Source organism: Solanum tuberosum, unplaced genomic scaffold (assembly GCF_000226075.1).
Source record: "Solanum tuberosum cultivar DM 1-3 516 R44 unplaced genomic scaffold, SolTub_3.0 scf00044, whole genome shotgun sequence".
Classification (NCBI taxonomy): Eukaryota; Viridiplantae; Streptophyta; class Magnoliopsida; order Solanales; family Solanaceae; genus Solanum; species Solanum tuberosum.
Window position 1 is genome coordinate 2262843 of NW_006238970.1, and position 17176 is coordinate 2280018.

The 17176-nt window shown below is 33.6% G+C and overlaps 1 protein-coding gene across 2 annotated transcripts; it reads left to right on the top strand.

Moving 5' to 3' along the window:
* Positions 1–1134: 1134 nt before the first annotated feature.
* Positions 1135–16841, top strand: LOC102604146 (phosphatidylinositol transfer protein 1-like). 2 transcript variants are annotated; one of them, XM_006343403.2, is made up of 10 exons: positions 1135–1504; positions 1816–1846; positions 1938–2086; positions 2534–2625; positions 2744–2751; positions 2848–2919; positions 3078–3245; positions 13757–13852; positions 14511–14633; positions 16350–16841. In XM_006343403.2, the coding sequence occupies exons 1-10, from the start codon at positions 1485–1487 to the stop codon at positions 16398–16400; spliced, it is 810 nt and encodes a 269-aa protein (XP_006343465.1). In that variant the 5' UTR covers positions 1135–1484; the 3' UTR covers positions 16401–16841. The 2 variants fall into 2 exon arrangements, with proteins under 2 accessions (XP_006343465.1, XP_015162457.1); XM_015306971.1 differs by lacking the exon at positions 16350–16841 and adding an exon at positions 14985–15412.
* The last annotated feature ends 335 nt before the right edge of the window (positions 16842–17176 follow it).

Here is a 17176-nt window from a genome sequence, read left to right on the forward strand (position 1 = left end):
TTGAATAAATAATTGAGACTATTGTAGTTTTACAACTTATGAGATTCTTATGATTATGAGGAAAAATATGCGACACAAAAACTCTATATCGCATGTCCAAACAAAATTTCAACTCTATCTCATGATTTCATATATCGCATGGCAAACGGAGGCATTTGGACATGCGATATGAAATCGCGAGATGAAATCAGCGTTTGGACATGCGATTTCATGCTGATTTCATCTCATGATTTCATACCATGAGATGAATTTTCATATTCTCCAAATATCATGATTTGAAAATTTCAAAGACAAAAATTGACTCACAAGTTTATATTTTGTAAAAACAACCTCACATATATATCTACTAACCATTTATTTCATCTGTAAATAAAATTTATAATCCATATTATTACTTTTCAAATCATTTATATCTCATATAATTATTATTCTTACTAACATTAGAATTTATTATTGGTACTTCAAATCAATTTCTACTTTACCATTTATATTTACCAAATTCATTATTTTTTATCAAATATATTTACCAATCAAATTGACTAACAAATGACTCAAAATAACAATGTTGGTTCGTTTTCTCAATCATATAAACGAGAAATGAAAGCTCAACATGAGAAAATTGTCGATACTATATATGTGGGAGGACTATACTAAAAACTAGTACACCACAACTTATGTATAACTTTTTTTAATTGAATCAAAACTTGATCAATAAATATTGTATTTTTTAAGGAATATCTTTGTGACAGTTTACTATGCGATTTTATAAACTTGTGTTTATTTGGTAAGATTGTATAAAGAATTGAGACAATTTTAATAATTTTTCAACTTATGATATTTTTATGTTTATGAAAGGAAAAATCCTTTTGGTCAAAAAATTCGGTAAGAATTTAACTAGAATGATATTTTAACTATGTTATTTTATCTTTTTGAACATTTTTACCCTTTTAACTTTAATAACTTTTAACTAAAAAATAAAAAAAGATTAATTTATTTTAAAATAAAAAAGATATTATAGATTTATTAATTTTCTTGCCAAATTCTGACTAAATTTTTTGATCATTTAGCATTATTCTTTATAAAAATATATACTTACAAAACTTGAATTTCATATTCATATCATATGATTTCATATGGCATGATGTACGAGACCTATGAAAATCCAGATAATAATTTGGGATAGAGGAATGTGTATGACACTAGAAACAAAAAATGTCATTGGGAAGATCAAAGTTCTGCAGAAGAGTACACGTTGTTTAAGAAGGACCGCCTCTCCTCTTCTAGTCAAACGTGTCTCCTCAGCACTTCTCCTTTTCTTGAATGTTCTTCTACGCGTCTGCCACAACACCACCATCACCCATCCTCTCTCTGAATTTGTGGGTTGATATAAAATTCATACTTCTTCTCTTCCCCTGTTCCCTGACTTATTGGGTCACTGAAATTGCAACGTTTCATTCACGTTTGCTTCGGTCAATATAGTAGAAATGGTTCAGATTAAGGAATTGTATCCTTTTAACCATGAAATTCTAGCTATTCTTATATTGTTGCATGTTTATAATTATGCCTACTTAGATCATATGCCTATTAATAGTGATTTTTTGAATTATTAATTTTAGTTCTTACAGAATTTTTCTGATGGTCAAAACGATTAGAAAAAGGCAGGAGATTTCTTGTAGAGGAGCTTGTTTTCACACTTTATCAGTTACGTCAAGTTTTAGTTAAAAGGATATATTGAACTTTAATTTGTAGGATGTTCCATTTTGTTGGTGTTTCCTTGACCAAATGACTTCTTTGTCACTTGGGGATTCTCTGAAGTCGAATTGTGATGCCCTTGTCATTGGAAGAGGTAGACTAAACTGCACAACTTTTAGAGTAAACTGAATTCTTATCTTAGTGTTTTTTTTTTTGGATAAATTAATTTAGTATTTGAATTGCAGTATCAGGTAGCTCAGATGTACATGGTCATGAAAATGCAACAGGAAAGCACCACAGGTGATGAAGGAGTGGAGGTTTTACAAAACAGACCATTTAGTGATGATGAATTTGGAGGGGGGCAGTACACATCAAAATTTTACCACTTGCAGAGGTAACTTGAGTTCAAACTTATTTAATGAGCTCTATTTGATTATAGCGAAATTCCGTCTTGAATTGATTGAGTAAGCAGTGATGGTACTAATAGACAGTTATTATCTTATTGATATTTTAAATCTATCACAAACCTATTAGGTTTGTGATTATTAAAGTTGATGGATTTTACACAAAAGAAGTTAAGTACTTTGGACATGGTTGCTCTGGCATAAGAAGGTTATTGTTGTGTGTGTGGGTGGGGTAGGGGGTAAATCATAAAAATTGAATTTATGAGGTTAAAAAGTAGCTTTAGATTCTTAAGGCATCATATATCTGCCAGAGATTTTTAACCTACTAGACAAATGTTTTGTTTGGTTGACTTAACTTGTAAAGAGGGCCTTTTGAGCAGTCTTTTTTGTATTTAAAAAGCTTATAGTTTGAGACCTGATTCACCTCATCATTGCAGTAAAGCGCCATCTTGGTTGACTACATTTGCACCAGCTGATGCCCTTGTGATGCAAGAAGAAGCCTGGAACGCATATCCTAAATGTCGATCAGGTTTACGTTCTTACTTGCAATTAATGTTCTTTTCTTGGTTAGTATCCAAGTCTTCCTTCTGCCTTCATACTAACCTATTTACTGGTTTCTGTCGAACATGTATCACCATTTGATGCAGTTGTTAAGGTAATTACTAGTGTCATATACCGTCCCTAACTACCTATGTATTGTGGAAGTCTGATATGTGCAGTATTAAAATTTTCAATTGATTTCTTTTTGCAGTCACCATATTTTTCGAAGTTCTTTATGAGCATTGACACCATCCACAAAGCTGACAATGGATACTCTGAGAATGTAAGTTCAATGTACTTGATCCTTGAGTCACAACAAGGGTTCCAATAACCTTAAAAATGGAAGTCCTGCTAGTCTTTCATGCTTGAATAATATCACTACTTCCAATGCCATCTTTCCTGTGTGTATCTTGGTATTGACTTGAGATAATTATGTGATAGGTGCATGGCCTGAGTGAGGACCAACTGGCAGTTAGGCAGGTGGAAGTTATTGATATTGCTTCAGCTGCCACTGATTATTGGAGTTACATAGTTGGAAGAAACAATGTTGATTTATCTAATTTCCAATCAGCAAGATGCGGTCGTGGACCACTCTTGGAAGGCTGGCAGGTTTGTATATCTCCTCTCTTTTTTTGGCAGAAGTGCATAATAACCCTCTCTGCTCCTTTTAGAAGGTTCTTTTATCGAGTTGGAAAAGGGATTGGACACCTTGGAGTTAACAGACTCTGTTAGCTTTCTTACTTTTGTTAATCTATTTATTACTCCTCCAAGTCAGGTGTATTTATGGAGTCCAAGGTTACATAGTTCAGAAAATAGGAATACCACCTTAAGAACCATAACTGGTTCCAATTGAAAAAAGTAAATATAGAACTCTGATTATAGACTGTGCGCACCCAAAGGGTAGCGGCTGCGGGTTTCCCTTGTCATCAAAAAAAAAAAAAAAAAACTCTGATTATAGAGGCCTTCACTTCTTTAATTGATTTAGATTCGGTGTCCCACAAAGGAAAATGGGAAGTGCTTTGGTAAAAGCTTCTAACTTGAGGAGGCCATCACCTCAGTTTCTTTGAAATTAAGGTTTTGTTGAGGAGAAGTGTAATAGAAGCAACTTGAATTCGAAATGGCTATTAGCTGAAACTAGTTGTAATCCTGAAGTCAATATAAATGCAGATCATTTAGTTACCATCAGTCGTAACCAAAATACGAACTTCATAGATACAGTATTTATTAGTTAATGAATTTATAGTAGAGAACTCCCGCAAGACCTAAATTAAATTTTGATTGTGAAGCTATTTTTCACTTTGGTCATTGTAAGATAAGAGGTCGTTGTGGTGTCTGAAGTTGTAGTCTAGCTGTCAATGTAAAGCTTGAATGCAGACTAGAAGAAACTAGGGGGTTCGGATCCCAGCAGAGGCCAAAAGAAAATGAAAAATAAGGTGATCTCCTTACATCTATTTGTGTTAGGTGACGAAGTTATTTAGTACCTGTATCGGTAAGAGGATGCAGGTATGTGATAAGATAATCGAGTTGCGAATAAGCTGGACCAGAAACCTCCTTTTTTTGTAAAAGAAAAAGGAGCAAGGGTTGTATGGGACAATTGGAGGAAATGATACAAGGAACGATTACTATAAACTTTACAAATCTGATTGTGGAAGTTATATATGAAGTTATGAACTTAGACAGGCATCTTTCTCTTGGTGTCTCAAGCATTGTTTTAGTTTGTAAGTGGCACATGAATGAGTTTTGCAGCTGAGGGGATTGGGGACGAGGTTATGTAACTTGCTTGTTGTGTTTTCCTTGTTGAGTAAGGGGATTTTAATTTTGGGATGAAGGTTCATTTATAAAGTGGGAATAGTCATGTACCAAAAACCAAAATTTAGAACTACAACAAGTTGACAATCCAATAAGTCTGATGACCTGTAATAGCTGGATGTGGGTTTAGACGGAGGATATGGTGAATTTTTAACCGAAATAAGCCACCTTTTAAATGGAAAAGGGCTAAATATATGTTTGTACTTTCAGAAATAATTTAAATATACCCCTTGTTATACTTTGGGCTAAATATACCCCTTGCGTTAATTTTGGCATTGATTTGCCCTTATAACTAACAGAGAGACACGTTGACGACCAGGATTAAAAAAGCCCATCCAATTTAAGCTATAGCCATCCATACCTAGGGGAATCAGTGCTCGAGTTTAGAAGGAATCAATCTTCCTCGAGTTCAGAAGGGCAAGTGGTAAAAGAAGCTAGAGGAGTAGGAATGATTTTGACAAACACTGCAGCTAATGGTGAAGAGCTGGTTGCAGATAGTCACCTTCTGGCAGTAGCAGTTGGTGTAATGGCAGAAAGAGCAGTCAAGCACTATGCTTTGGCTCAAAATGCCATTTCCACTTTGAGATTTCTTGGGACTAAATTAAGTATCAGGCCTTCTACGGGTTGTGGTTGTACCAGAGGAACAAACTTTCTCACTCTAGAGATTCTAAAGCCAGTTATGGTGGCACCAGGGGTAAATATCGTTGCTGCTTGAACTAGTCTTTAGGTCCGTCTAATTTGCCAATCGATCAACTAAAGATAAATTTCAATTTATTGTTTCGAACTTCATTGTCATCTCCACATGTTAGTGGCATGGGTACTACTTTAGCATTTCATTTGAAACCCTCTTAACAATGATAAAGAAATGTGTAGTACTCATTCAGAAAATAACAAAAATTCAATACGAATTAACAAAATCAAATTCTAATTGACTAGAAATTAGTACAATACACAGCAAGAAAAGACAGTAGAATAGGAAAGTAGCACAATATCATCAAACCAGAAATGAAGGACTAGACATGCACTATTGCTCACTACATAGTTATAGCAGGGTGAAGACACAAGTGTGACATACACACACATCATTATCTGAATTAACATGTAAGCTATGATTTTCTAGTAACGTACTCCATCATTAGATCGATTATATATTGGTTGTCAGCCTTTAATATATTTTCTCCTCCATTTGGATTTAGGATTAGCTATATTTCAATCCTTATAAAATTCTGCATTGTCAAAATTGTTTTATCTCTACATTTAGGCCTTATTTTTTTATGACTATATTATTTTAACTACACTCTTAAACTCTGTCTTTACCTCCTTTTGTTCCTTTTTTTTTTTTTAATTTTGGATTTACTAGAAAGTTGATATGTGTTTGATGAATAGTTGGTGTGGTGTGGTAACACTAGTTTAAAAGATTCAAGAGGATGTTTGAAAGCCTTTGTGTGCTTGATCCTTGGGATGTTTGAAAGCCTTTTGTGTGCTTGATCCTTGGGATGTTTGGAAGCCTTTTGTGTGCTTGATCCTTGGGATGTTTGAAAGCCTTTTGTGTGCTTGATCCTTTGGTCTGTATATTATGTCATTAAAGTTTTTCTATTTAATAATTTTGTTTTAATTTTCTTGAAATCTTCTAGGATTAACATCAGGTTAATATTTAAGTTTACTTTCATATGTTCTTCATTTCATAGGTACTTTTATGGTTGGTAATAATGCACACTAGTTGGATCCTGGTCCACTTGAACCGTTTGTATTAACTAAACAACTCACACATAGGTCACAGGATATATGGGATGGATGTGTTAATATAATTCTAAATATGAGAACTTGTGATGACAAGTCTTGGGACCTCGTATAAAAATATCCCATCTAGCCACGAGTTTTAGAAGTGATTAGATTATTCAAATTGTACGGTGTTTATATATTTTACAGATGTCATTGACCTATATTTAACAATAGCTTAATCACTTTATTAGTCGAGAGATGACATTGTGAGACTCATACATTTTACTTTAGAGATGGGCGAGGCAACGATCACCTTGCAGGATGTGGAGGTGTTGTTTAGCTCACTTGTGAATGGTGATCCAATACTTGGTAATGAGCCGATGACGACTATAAGAGATTGACAAAACATTCGTCAAAAGACTTAGATTTTATTCCACATTCTCAAAACTTCAACCATAGTAGCCTCTAGGGGTGTGCATCGGTCGATTTTGTTCAATTTTATGTATTATCGGTTTGATTTATCGATCTTTGATTTCAAATACACTAAATCAATAACCAAATGAATAAGATATTTTTTTTTATCAATTTTCAGTTGTATCGGTTTTGGTCCTTAACGGTTTAGTTTTTAGTTTAACCAATAAGAAAATGTTTATAAAAAAAATATATGACTTCTCCAACAATCTGACGTGACAAGATAATAATGTAACTTTACAAATGCTCATAAAATTGAAACAATAATAAATAAGATGAAAAGAACAATACAAGTGTAACACAAAGAGAAATTAAGATGAATAGGGTTCTTACTTTAAGTTTTGACATTTTGTATAATGTGAAGTTGTGAAATCATAATTACTATGAAGTGTGAATTGAAGCCTAAAGGGCAAATGCACTAACTAGTAAGGTATTGAGATTAATATTTAATATTTATGTACGGTAAAGTAGTAAATTACTACGCTCTGACGGGTTAACGGTTTACCCAATAACCCAATATTAAAAAATCAAATTGAACTGATAACCTGATAATTTTTTTCTGCAAAATCATTAAAAAATCGTTAACCCAGTAACCTAATAGCAATAAACCAATAACACTTTTTCGATTTGATTGATCGGTTGGTTAAGTTTTTGCACAACCTTAGTAGCCTTAAGGTCTCTACATTTAATGTGCACATGCTAGGGCAACCCTGTTGCCTGACATGGCAAGACAAGATATGGTCAATCAAAAACTATAGGTTACATGTTCTGGATGATTGTTTGTATGATGATGGATAATCATACAAAACTCATGTATCTTTTTATGCTTGAGGACATCAATGCAATTGAGTCTTACAGTTGGGGTAGTGCGACTTTAGTGCGTTTGTATCGCTTTTTTTTGCAAGGCCTCATAGAGTATCCAAAATGAGATAGTTGAATTTCTACCACAACTTCAAGATACTTAATAACTACATAAATTATTTATTAATTTTTCTTCTAGCTTATATAATTACCTAATTATTATATATTATATATATATATACATATATTACATACATATATATAAAGATTTGGGCATGAGAGAATTACTGTCCTCCGACCTCTGGTAAATGGTAATAGCACAAAGGGACACAAATATCTTTCATGTTGGCCGTTTACCTAGGGTTTCACATGTTACTAGATGGTTTGCACATTCCAGTTAGACCGCCACTACTAAAACATGTGTTGGTAGTTTTTAGGAGTGCATTTGATTCCATGACGGAGAATCAAGTACGGTGTTATATAAATTTTGTTTTGATTTTTATGTATATTTTAGTTGAGACTCATTTGCTTTTTCTTTTCATGTAGTTTATTTGGGAATCATATTTTGACGACTTAATTGAGAATTGTATTGACTGTTATCGCATTGGACGAGACATATGGCGTGTTAGAGCTTCAATTTTTTTTTGGGATGTCATCGAGGTCCACTTGTCTGCTCAAGTTATGAGGCAATTTAGGTTGAAATAGATGATACCAAATTCCATTTTCATTTGATTTTACTCGTGTTCACCATGGTCGTCGAGGAAGATCAAATACAAATTTGGAGTTGGAGCATGGACAATGGTTGTCTTTTTGAAATCAATGACTTCAAAATATTTGTGATGCACCTATCAATTTTGAACCGCTTTGATACAATGACCCTTACCTTATTTGGTTCAGACATATTACTCATTTTGTTACTGTAATCCTACTCAATGTCCTCAAGGACAACAAGAGTTTGCGCCAAATTCAACAACATATGAAACAATGGCTAGTGGTTCATATTTCTTTTGGTTCAATTAAATAATATCTTTAAATGAAACTTTCTGATTGAAATGTTATTTAAAGATATGATTATTACTATTTAATTGAACAAAAAGAAAATGAGTAATGCGTCTGGAACCAAATAAGGTAGGGGTCATCATATCGAAGTGTTTCACAATTGGCTGGTCCATCACAAATATTTTGAAGTAGTTGGTTTCAAAAAGGCAACCATGTGCATGCTCCAACTCCCAATTTGTATTTGGTCTTCTTCGACGATCATGGTGAAAATGTGTGGAATCAAATGGAAATGGAGTCTGTATCATCTATTTCAACCCAAATTGTCTCATAACTCGATCAGGCAAGTGAACCTCGACAACATGCTAACAAAAAATTAGAGCTGTAAGACTCCATATGTCTTGTCCAATGCGATAATAGTTGGGACGACTCTCAATTAAGTCATCAGAATATGGTTCCCAAATAAACTACATAAAAAAACAAATAATTCTCAACCACAATATACATGAAAAATAAAACAAAATTGATATAGCATCGTACTTGATACTCCATCATGGAATCAAGTGCATCCCTAAAAACTTCCAATGCATGCTTAGTAGTGTCAGTCAAACTAAAATGTGCAAACCATCTAGTAGCATGTGGACCCTAGGTAAATCAAAATATTTTTGGTGTTTTATTGTGCTATTACTTGGGGTCTGAGGACAGTAATTCTCTCTCATGCCCAAATCTAAACATAATATATATATGTATGATTAGGTAATTATAAACTAGAAGAAATATAAATAATTTATGTAGTTATTAAGTATACCTGGAGTTGTGGTAGAAATCCAACTATCTCATTTTGGATACTTTGTGAGGCCTTACAGAGAAAGCGATACAAGCATGTTAAAGTCACACTACCCCAACTATAAGACCCAATTGCATTAACGTCCTTAAGCATAAGAAGATATAGGATTTTTAAATAACTACGAGATGTATCTACCAAGAGTCATCCCAAAACATGTAACATTAGCTTTTTGATTTACCATATCTTGTGTTGCCATGTCAGGCAATCAGCCCTAGCATGTGCTGAAACCTTGAGGCTACTATGGTTGAAGTCTTGAGGATGTGGAATAAAACCTCAAAATCGAATCTTTGACATATGTTTTGCCAATCATCCATGGTCCTCGTCGGCTCATTACCAAGTACTGGATTACCATACTACATCTTGTAAGGTGATCGTTGCCTCACTCGTGCTAAAGTGAAACGTATGAGTCTCAACACAATATCTCGACCAATGAAGTGATCAACAATAGGTTGATGAGATCTATAAACACCATACAATTCAAATAATCTAATCACTTTTAAGACTCGTGGTTGAATATTTTAGTGCACAATTCCAAAACTTTCCATCACCCCTCGAATTTAGAATTATATTAATACCTCCATCCCCTAACCTATGAGTGAGTTGTTCAGTTAATAAAGATGGTTCAAGTGGATCGGTATCCCACTAGTATGCACTATAACTAGCCATAAAAGTGCTTATGAAATGAAAAATGCAGATGATAGTAAATTTAAACGTTAACTTGATGTTGGTCCAAGAACAAACAAAATTATTAAATAGAAAAACTCCTATTGCATAATATATGGGCCAAATGAGAGTACGCAAAGGTAAACAATATTTTAAACTAACTCCACACCAACTATTCATCAAACACATATCTATCGGCTTTTTGCTAAAGCCAATAACCAAAAGAGTTTAAGAGTGTAGCTAAAGTAATATAGCCATCAAAGAAGAAGAGGGCCTAAATGTTACAATTTTGACAATTTCAAAGTTCTATATGGATATATAAATAATAAATATAGTTAATCCCAAGTCCAAATAGAGAAAAGAATTATTATTAAAGGCGAAAAACCAATATAAAATCTAACGGTGGAGTATTTTACTAGAAAATCATAGCTTACATGTTAATTCATATAATGATTTGTGTTTATGCCACACTTGTATCTTCACCTTGTTGTAACTTTGTAGTGGGCAATAGGTGCATGTCTAGTCCTTCATTTATGGTTTTCTTTTGTGTAGTTAGTTGTTTTCATCTTTTGTCCACTCTTTTCTTTTGAGCAATTACAATATCAATAGAAAAATTGACATAAACGGTTGGTTCCACTTTTTTATTTGAAATTTTATTTCCTTCTTTGTAACTTTCAGTGTGTTCAAGGTGAAAAGGACTCGTCAAATCAATACTTTGATTGCAATGCCTAATATAAACTACAGGCTGCTATACACACTTTAATACAAGTCAACAACTTAGCCTACTGGAGAATGATAATAGGAATCATGCATCAACAAGTCATAATCTGCAAGGATTATGGTATTAAAGAAAATAAATCATGTCTTTGATATTAACTTATAAGGCTTAACTCAATCAACGTAGTGTAATGTGAGCTCACTCACTCCAATTAAACATTTAAGCAAACACCTTATGGGCATGACTTTGTAAGAAAAATACTTTACTAAGAACAAATTATATTATAACTCACCTCAAGTTTCTTCCTTTCTTTCTAGCAAGACTAAGTATGCTTGTGAACAATAATCAACGTACAACTCAATCAATATTTTAGTTAGGGTTGAACTTATATCAATACAAGCTCAAACAAAACCAAACACAGGGAGGCAGTAGAGTATGTTACTAGAAATTCAATTTTTCTTTTTCTTTACCACAATATGATCGCAGAAACAAAGACATGTTTTTCTCTAGATTAGGAAAATAACTACTTCGAACAAAAAATGACCTTAAATGTTGTAGTGATGCAAAAATTTGCGCCACCCAAAGCTATAATAACTTAAAGCATGGACCTCCTTAACCTTGTACAAATAGTGAAAAAAAGAAATTATCTTCTAAGGAAGCCATTAAAACCACAATCCTTAACCTTGTGGGAATATTGAAACCTAATCCAAGCATTTGTTCTACTATTTTGTAAAGAAAAAACGTATTTTAAGAACAGGAAAAATACTCGTTGTTCCAAGCTTTTCGAAAGACCTATGGCAATAACATCGTGAATCTTGTTTCGGCGCCGACGAGAATTGGGAACATAGTTGTATGAGTTGGGAGTGTTGTGCATCTAATTGGAAGATTTCATAAGCTAAGGGACTCGTTTGGTTTGAATACAAGTTATGATAGGATAAGTTATGCCGAGATTAGTTATGATGGGATTAGTTATCCTGGTATCATTTCTTATTTGACTGTTTGGTTTGTTGTACTAAAAATAATATCCATTGCATATTTCCTGAAAATAAGTTGTTTGTTTACATAAATACCCGCTACCTTATTTAGCTTTTTGTGTATATTTTTTGGTATAATTTTAATTGTTGTTTCACCTTATTTAGCTTTAATTATTTTTATGTATGAGTTCTCATGAATTTTCTTTGTGTTCAACTATGTGCCAAGAAGTTGTAATACTCCACTCTTAAAAAGATTGGTTATAAAGATTGGTTCCTTCTTTTCTGAAAGAATTGTTTTTTTGTTAGAACATTTTTTTATGCCTTTAATTTAGATTAAGACAGCCATTGTCTAATGAAATACTCATTAGCCTTTAAAACTTTCCATTAATTTTAATGATAGTCATAGTGTACATTGTTGAGCCAATACGGTTGTTGGTAAACACCATTTAGCTGGAAGAAAGAATAAGTAGTGTATGTTGTTAAGAGGGGTTTTTTTATTTTTATTTTTGGGTTGGGGAGGGAGGGGAGGGGAAGGTTATGAGCTGCTCTATAGATTAAATTGCTTCTTGTAATGAAATAAATAAATATATATATATATATATATATGAAATGAGATAGGAGTAATATAAAGTAAATGATTTAAAGGTTAATGTTGTCATTTAATAAGTTTATCCCATGACAAATTGTGATGGGATTTTTATACCACCCAAGAGAAGGGATAACTTATTCCGGTACTAATTATTAATCCCAGAATAAGTTATTCCGGACTTGCCAACCAAACAACTAATTAAGGGACACTATAATTTAATTCCATGACTATTTAGTGTTGTCCCTCACACCAAACGACCCCCAAGGGTTTTAGATAGGTAGAGGTAATGGAAACAACATTGTTCCTTTAGGTGGGGATAAATATTAGATGTGGGCCTAGATTACGTGTTACGCTTAAAACATTACTACCAATAATGCACGTATCTTTGGTTAATGCCTTCAGCTCCCGTTATACTTCAATCTGCTAAATTTTTTTGAATAAAATAATGCCTAAATCGTTGCTGCCAAATACGTTTGTTCTAGTTTTTAAAAATTTCATAAAACGTATTATTTTGGTGAATTGATTTAAATAATGGTTTATTTCGGTCAAAATTGGCCCCTCTAGTCCTAACCTTTACTAACCAAAAGCCGACAACTGGCGGAATTGCTTTCCCTTGTTTCCACAAACCAAGTGACCCCTAAAGGCAAGTAGGACTACATAGATAAGCAATGCCCACAACGAGCTGGAGTCTTAAAAAAATAAATAGAAGTAGAACATAACTGGAGTAAAAACTTCAACTATTAAAATTGGGGTTAGAAGTATGCAGTTGCGCTTCCTCTTTTTTGGGAGGGCGGAGCAACCAATAGTGTTATGCTTCATTTTGGTTCTTCTTTATTTGATTCATTCGGATTAAAATTCGGTAATATAGAGCAAACTAGCATGAATGTCATCTTTTGCTTAATAATATTGATACAAGTTAGCAAAAGGAGCTAATGTGGCAAATTTGGTTAAGCATGCCCAAGAGTTAGTTAGAAGCGATTAGCACTGTTAGGTGGTTAAATTCTTTTATTACTGTAGCATGGGGTTTTAACATTCTCTAGCCAGGTTATAAGTATTAGATTATTGGAGTTCATTCATTGATTGATAATAAAGACTGTTCTCTTCTCTCTGTCTTCTTTCTCTTTAGCTAAGTTCTCAGAATTTACCCGAGGCTGTTCATATTCCTTGAGATTACTCCTGGAATTAGTTTATTCTCCATAATTGCATCAAATATACTCTACCAATAGGAGCAAATATTTTATTAACACATTGTTAAACTTGTCTGCTAATTGTCTTCCCTTTGAGGCCCTTCAGTCTTGACAAGATCAAGTGCCTTATCATGAAGCTGCTGCTACTGTATAATCTGTATTCTGAGAACTCTGCCTACTGTCTAATCTGTAATAAGTTTTTTATGCCTTTCATATGTTGTTGTGGATTAATATGGACCTACCTTTGTCCTTCAGTTGCAAAAAAAAGGATATCACCATACCCAAATACGATTTCTACTCTTTGAGGTGAACTATTAACTCTAGTGTTTCTTGATATTGGCAGGACCACTGTAGTCCCGTTATGACAGCATACAAACTGGTGACTGTAGATGCTCCATACTGGGGGTTTGGGAGCAGATTGGAACAGGCTTTGATGGCGGTATAAATCTGGATACTGCATTGAATAATTTATATTGTCTGCTTGAAATGATTCCCGAGCATTATACTTTTTAGGAACTTTAACACTATATTGTTCATAATTTTTGGGACACATTTCACCAATATGGACTGATCTAAAGAGTTAGTGACATGTAAAGTTTTTCATGACATTAAATTATTTGCTACATCCTCAAAAGGAGGAAAGACTATGTTCTTTGAAATCTATGCTTGCAAATAGCAAGTGGTTTCTCTAATTATATATATTGATGCTGCCAAAGCTGTTTTCCTCTTCAAAACTGATGTCTTTGATCTCTCAAGTTCTGAGCTTTGTATTGCTGGTCGTACATGAGGAATTTCCTCAGAGGAAGGTTAAATAATGTGTTGAAATCTAGTAGCAATGCTTAGTTTTCAGATTTGAATGATCTATAGTGCATTTGATGGTTGTTTAGTGAAAGATCGTCCAAGTTTTTGTCCCTATTGAGTTAAAGAGAACAATTAATTGTTTAACTGAATCTGTTATGTGAATAACTGTTCTTTTTTTGTTTTCACAGTTTCTTATGAAGATGTTGAAGTTCCCTTTTTTTAATGATCCCCATCATCATGAACCAATTGCAAATTAAATATGACTTTGCTCGTTTTCCTCTTGTTTCTTTTCTTAGGGGGAAAGGTCACTTTTCCTAGAAAGTCATCGTAATTGCTTCACCTGGATTGACGAATGGTTTGGGTTGACAGTGGAGGTGTTGCGTGAGTTGGAGCGACAAAGTGATTATTCATTGAATATGGTAAAGCAGATCTATACATATATATTCTCTTCTCCTGAGTAATTTCATCACCTCACTGCCAAACTTTTGTTTGTGACTTGACAAATAGGTTTGATCTTTGAGATGCTCAAGTTTTGTTGACTTAATAACTTGTTTTTTATGCTTCCATATCTGCTGTCAGATCTTTATTTCTTTGTTTATTACTCTTCCCTGTTTTCAGTTTATATTAATAGCCACTTTCCCTTGAGTTAGGGCCATGACGTGATAAATCCCATCAACAGCCTCCTATTTTGGTTAGAGTAACTATGTTTCTTGTATATTTTATCGCTGGTATCATCTCAGTTGATAAGATTGTTCTGTCCATACTTTCAGAGATGACGAAACGGACGAATTGAGGGATTACAGTTCCCCTTTGAAGATTTATGTAGTTTCATCTCACCCGTTCCCGCAATAAAACTTGCACAATTAAGAATAGTTCTTCTGGAAAGCATCAGATAATTGGGGAAAGTATATAGATCTCTCTTCCTCTGTGCATATCTGTGATGGTAAATCTCCATAAAAAAGGGACAACTTTCGTGTAGTTTGTGATAAGTTAGGATTATCTAGATAGTGAAGGAAGTTGTATCAGACATTGTAGTTGATTCTCAGAAGATTGCTCTATACCTCTTGTAAGTCCTTCCAGACGAGGAATGGGTTTGAGCGTGTTTTCAGGTGTTAATAATCTTTAAGAAGCTAGGATAAGGTTGAAATTCTCGGTCCACTCCTACTGAGCCTAAGACAAAAAAAAAAAAAAAAAAAAACAAGGTGTATGTAACCCTTGTAAATTTATGTGGGATGGTGTTATATTAATCTTTTTAATGCCATGGGCCATTCCATCTGTTCAGTAGCAAACATACAGTTTTCTACAATTGGGTTGGTTCAGCCAGTAAAATCATAAGGGGGCTAAGTAAAGGGGTCTTCTTTTGGCTCTTCCTACTATTTTCCCCGTTGGCCATTGGTTTTTCCCCCTCTTAATTTTATGTAGTAGCAGAACAATGTAGTTTTGGAATCACGTTTCTTTTAAACGATAAGTATGTGTGTTGCAGATTATTTTTTTGTTGTAGGTCGAACTTTTTTACTTAACAATTGCGTTTTATAATCTAGCTGCAAATTAGAAATATAATTAGTCAAATATGTGTTAATCTGAATCACCAAGATTGAGCAGTGTCACAAGTATGGATAATCTAAATGCTTTCTGACTGGAAGTTTGAGAGCTGATAGTTGCTATGACATAGGTGGGGTATGGGGAGTGTAGAATGTACGAATAACTTACCATTAATTCGTGGCGGTAGAGAGCTGAAAGTTGTTATGACCCTTGCTTTATTTTATTAGATTTATAACAGTGCACATATGCATTTATTAGTTCATATTTTGACCAAAGAAATGATAGTTATAGACAGAAATCTTTATGCTGAAGGTTTCTAACTTCAAACAGTTTGGTAGAACAGTTCAGTATACCAAGTTTAATTTAATCTTTGTATATAAAATACAAAAGTAGCGGGAAGTTGGCAAATTGATGATACAAAAAACCATAGTATGTACTGTACCGGGTATTTTCTTGACACCTCAGTGTTACCTGTATAGCCAGTTGAGAGCTTTGTCATTTTGATTAGAGAACCTGCATTTTTCAAGTTAAACATAAATTTTATGTGTTGCCCTGGAGTTGATGTTTTGTGACTGACAAGATTTTGTTGGCAGAAACTTGGCCGGCCTTGCTTGGCCGGCCTTGCTTGGCCGAGAGTTGGATGACACAAGAGGAATCTCCACTTGAAGGCGAAAAGTCTGTTGCATGAATGCACTGTTCATATCTATGTTTAGCAGCTCTTGGTATGGTTTTCAGATTCATATACATGGAATGGGTCGCAAATCGCAATAGAAGATTATTGGCTTTACAGTGCAGTTTGCTGCAACAATACATATGCTGTCAGCTTGTACATGAAAAGGCAGGAAAAGATGTTGATATTATTCACAATCAGCAAGGTTTTGTTTTCTGATGCTTCTATTCTTTAGAGGTAAGATTAGGTAATAATGAAAGTTATGTAGAACTGAAGACACATTTTAGTGAAGGTAGTTTAGCTTATTGATCATAAAGGCATGAAGTGTATATGATGATAGTTTAAAAGAATTACAATTGTATTTTCGTGTACATTTTTTGGATTCATTTTTAGGGATCTTTGAGTTTTACTTCTTGCACTTTAATTTGTTTGTCTTACTATTTACAGTTTCAATTTATTTTTGGCATTTTTATGATTCTAATTTTGATACCAATGTTTAAAACTTACAATGATGTCCCAATTCCAGGATATTATGTATTAAAGCAGGTAGATTAAATGATATTTTGATACATTTTACATATTTCTAGTTTAAAATTTAATTTTTATCATTTACTTTATTAACATTTTATCAAATTAAAATCAGACAAATAAAGACTCTTCTCGCTGTATTAAATGCTTAATGCTAAGCATTTTTTTCTGGCAACTTACAAAAAAAAGGACTCCATTGCTAAAAAAAATTTATGATCTTTG

What these genes read in the sequence shown, in the direction of transcription:
- LOC102604146 (XM_006343403.2), top strand. Translation starts at nt 1,485, where the DNA reads ATGGTTCAGATTAAGGAATT. An exon ending in ATGGTTCAGATTAAGGAATT is followed by an intron (nt 1,505 to 1,815) that starts GTATCCTTTTAA and finishes GATTCTCTGAAG; the next exon opens with TCGAATTGTGATGCCCTTGT. An exon ending in ACAATGGATACTCTGAGAAT is followed by an intron (nt 2,920 to 3,077) that starts GTAAGTTCAATG and finishes ATTATGTGATAG; the next exon opens with GTGCATGGCCTGAGTGAGGA.